At 61.3% G+C, this 1807-nt stretch overlaps 1 protein-coding gene across 6 annotated transcripts in view; it reads right to left on the bottom strand.

The window, feature by feature from the left end:
* Positions 1–1807, bottom strand: part of LOC116822386 (leucine-rich repeat and fibronectin type III domain-containing protein 1-like protein) — a 13140-nt gene that overhangs the window by 4360 nt on the left and 6973 nt on the right. For 4 of the 6 annotated variants that reach the window (XR_012656757.1, XR_012656758.1, XM_075070613.1 and 1 more), the window contains exon 3: positions 1072–1628. Coding sequence is in view for 3 of the 6 variants with exons in the window: in XM_075070613.1 (XP_074926714.1) it covers positions 1072–1628 (557 nt within the window). In the remaining 3 variants the exon portion in view is untranslated. Of the gene's footprint in view, positions 1–420; positions 1629–1807 lie in introns of those variants that run through there. The other 2 variants (XR_012656756.1, XM_032776254.2) reach the window with 2 other exon arrangements.

Genomic DNA, 1807 nt, shown 5'->3' with positions numbered 1-1807 from the left:
CCACCCACCCGTCTGCATTACCCATCCATCCAACCACCCACCCACCCGTCTGCATTACCCATCCATCAGTCCATCCACCCACCCACCTATCTGCATTACCCATCCAGTCATCCAACCATCCACCCGTTGGCATTACCCATCCATCCATCCACCCACCCACCCGTCTGCATTACCCATCCACCCACCCATCAGTCCATCCAACCATCCACCCGTCTGCATTACCCATCCAACCACCCATCCGTCTGCATTACCCACCCGTCAACCCACGCACCCACCCATCCGTCTGCATTACCCACCCGTCAATCCACCCATCCATCAGTCCATCCAACCACCCACCCGCCTGCATTACCCATCCGTCCATTCCATCCACCCACCCGCCTGCATTACCCATCCGTCCATCCATCCACCCACCCGCCTGCATTACCCATCCATCTACCCACCTGCATTACCCGCCCTCCCCCCGCCACACACTATCCAGCCATCTGTCCATGTTACCCATCCACCCATCTGCATTATGTCTACCCATTTGTCCTTCCGCCCAAACTATCCGTCCATCCGCATTATCTTTCTATCCATCCACCCACGCAGCCACCGGCAGTATGCATCTATCTGCCCCTCTTCTACCTTTCCATCTACCCACCTCTCCATGGACAGCAGGGATCTATCCCTCCGTCTAGCCAGTCTCCATCCATCCATCCCCATAGGATTCAGGTGCCTGTTCCCCTCCCTTTTTAACTCTTTACAGATCTCTCCAATCCTTGCTTTCCAAACCCTTTGCTTAGCTTCCATCCCTCAGCCCCTGCCCAGGGCCGCAAGGGTCAGTGGCACTCAGAGAGGCCCCAACACTGGAGAAGGACCGATAGGAAATGCCCATGGTTAAGCGTCTGGGGGGGCTGAGCTCGATGGGACCTTCTGGTGGCTCTTGCTGGAGTCTCCGATATGGTTCTCCTCCAGCTATGATGCTTGCAAGGACCATCCAGGGAAGACGCATGAAGCGTCCTGCACCACACGTGACACGAAACCCTGCCTCCTCCGGGCAGATCCTCACCATGCCCGCAAGGGCCCTGTTACCTTGTTCCTCAGCTCGGCTGGGCGCGGGGCACTTGCAGTGGAGATCTAGAGTAGTCCTTGACCACTTCCTCCTCCTGGGAGAGGGTGTCTTCCCCGTGCCCGCTTCTTGGCCACGGGTGGCCAGCCCCTTCTCGCAGTCCTTGCTCGGAGCCACCCTGTTTGGTTCCCTGGCTCTGTCGTCGGCCCCGTCCTGCGCCCGGGAAGCCGGGGGCTGCCCGCCGTTGGTCTGGGAGTAGACGTTGCTGACCTTGGCTTTCTTGGGCCCCTCGTGCCCGCTGTGGACCTTGTAGCGGATCATGAGAATGATGATGAAGACCAGGACGGAGGCGACGATGATCCCGCCGATGATGATGATCATGGTGCCGCCCAGGAACTGGGTGTGCAGGGCGTGGCACTGGGCCATCTCCCCCTCCGTGGTGAACTGGACGCAGCCCACCACCCGGGTGGCCGTCAGTGCCGTCACCCCGTCGTCGTAGACGGCCAGCACGCACAGGTCGTAGGCCCGCCCCGCCGCCAGGTCCTTCACCAGGAAGGCCCTGCTGGGCGGGGGAATCATCCTGGGGGGGCGGGAGGGGGAGTGGTGAGCAGTGCGGATCCCGCCCCATCTCAGCTTCACCCCACACAAACGCATCTGCCCCTCCCCCACCTCGCCTCCGCCCCACGGCCACCCTGCTACCCCTATCCACCACTACTCCCACCCCACGGCCCCCTGCTACCCTCCTCCAGCACCCCCACC

This window comes from Chelonoidis abingdonii, chromosome 11 (assembly GCF_003597395.2).
Source record: "Chelonoidis abingdonii isolate Lonesome George chromosome 11, CheloAbing_2.0, whole genome shotgun sequence".
Lineage (NCBI taxonomy): Eukaryota > Metazoa > Chordata > Testudines > Testudinidae > Chelonoidis > Chelonoidis abingdonii.
The sequence above is the reverse complement of the archived record's forward strand: the minus strand, read 5'-3'. Positions and strand labels throughout refer to the sequence as shown.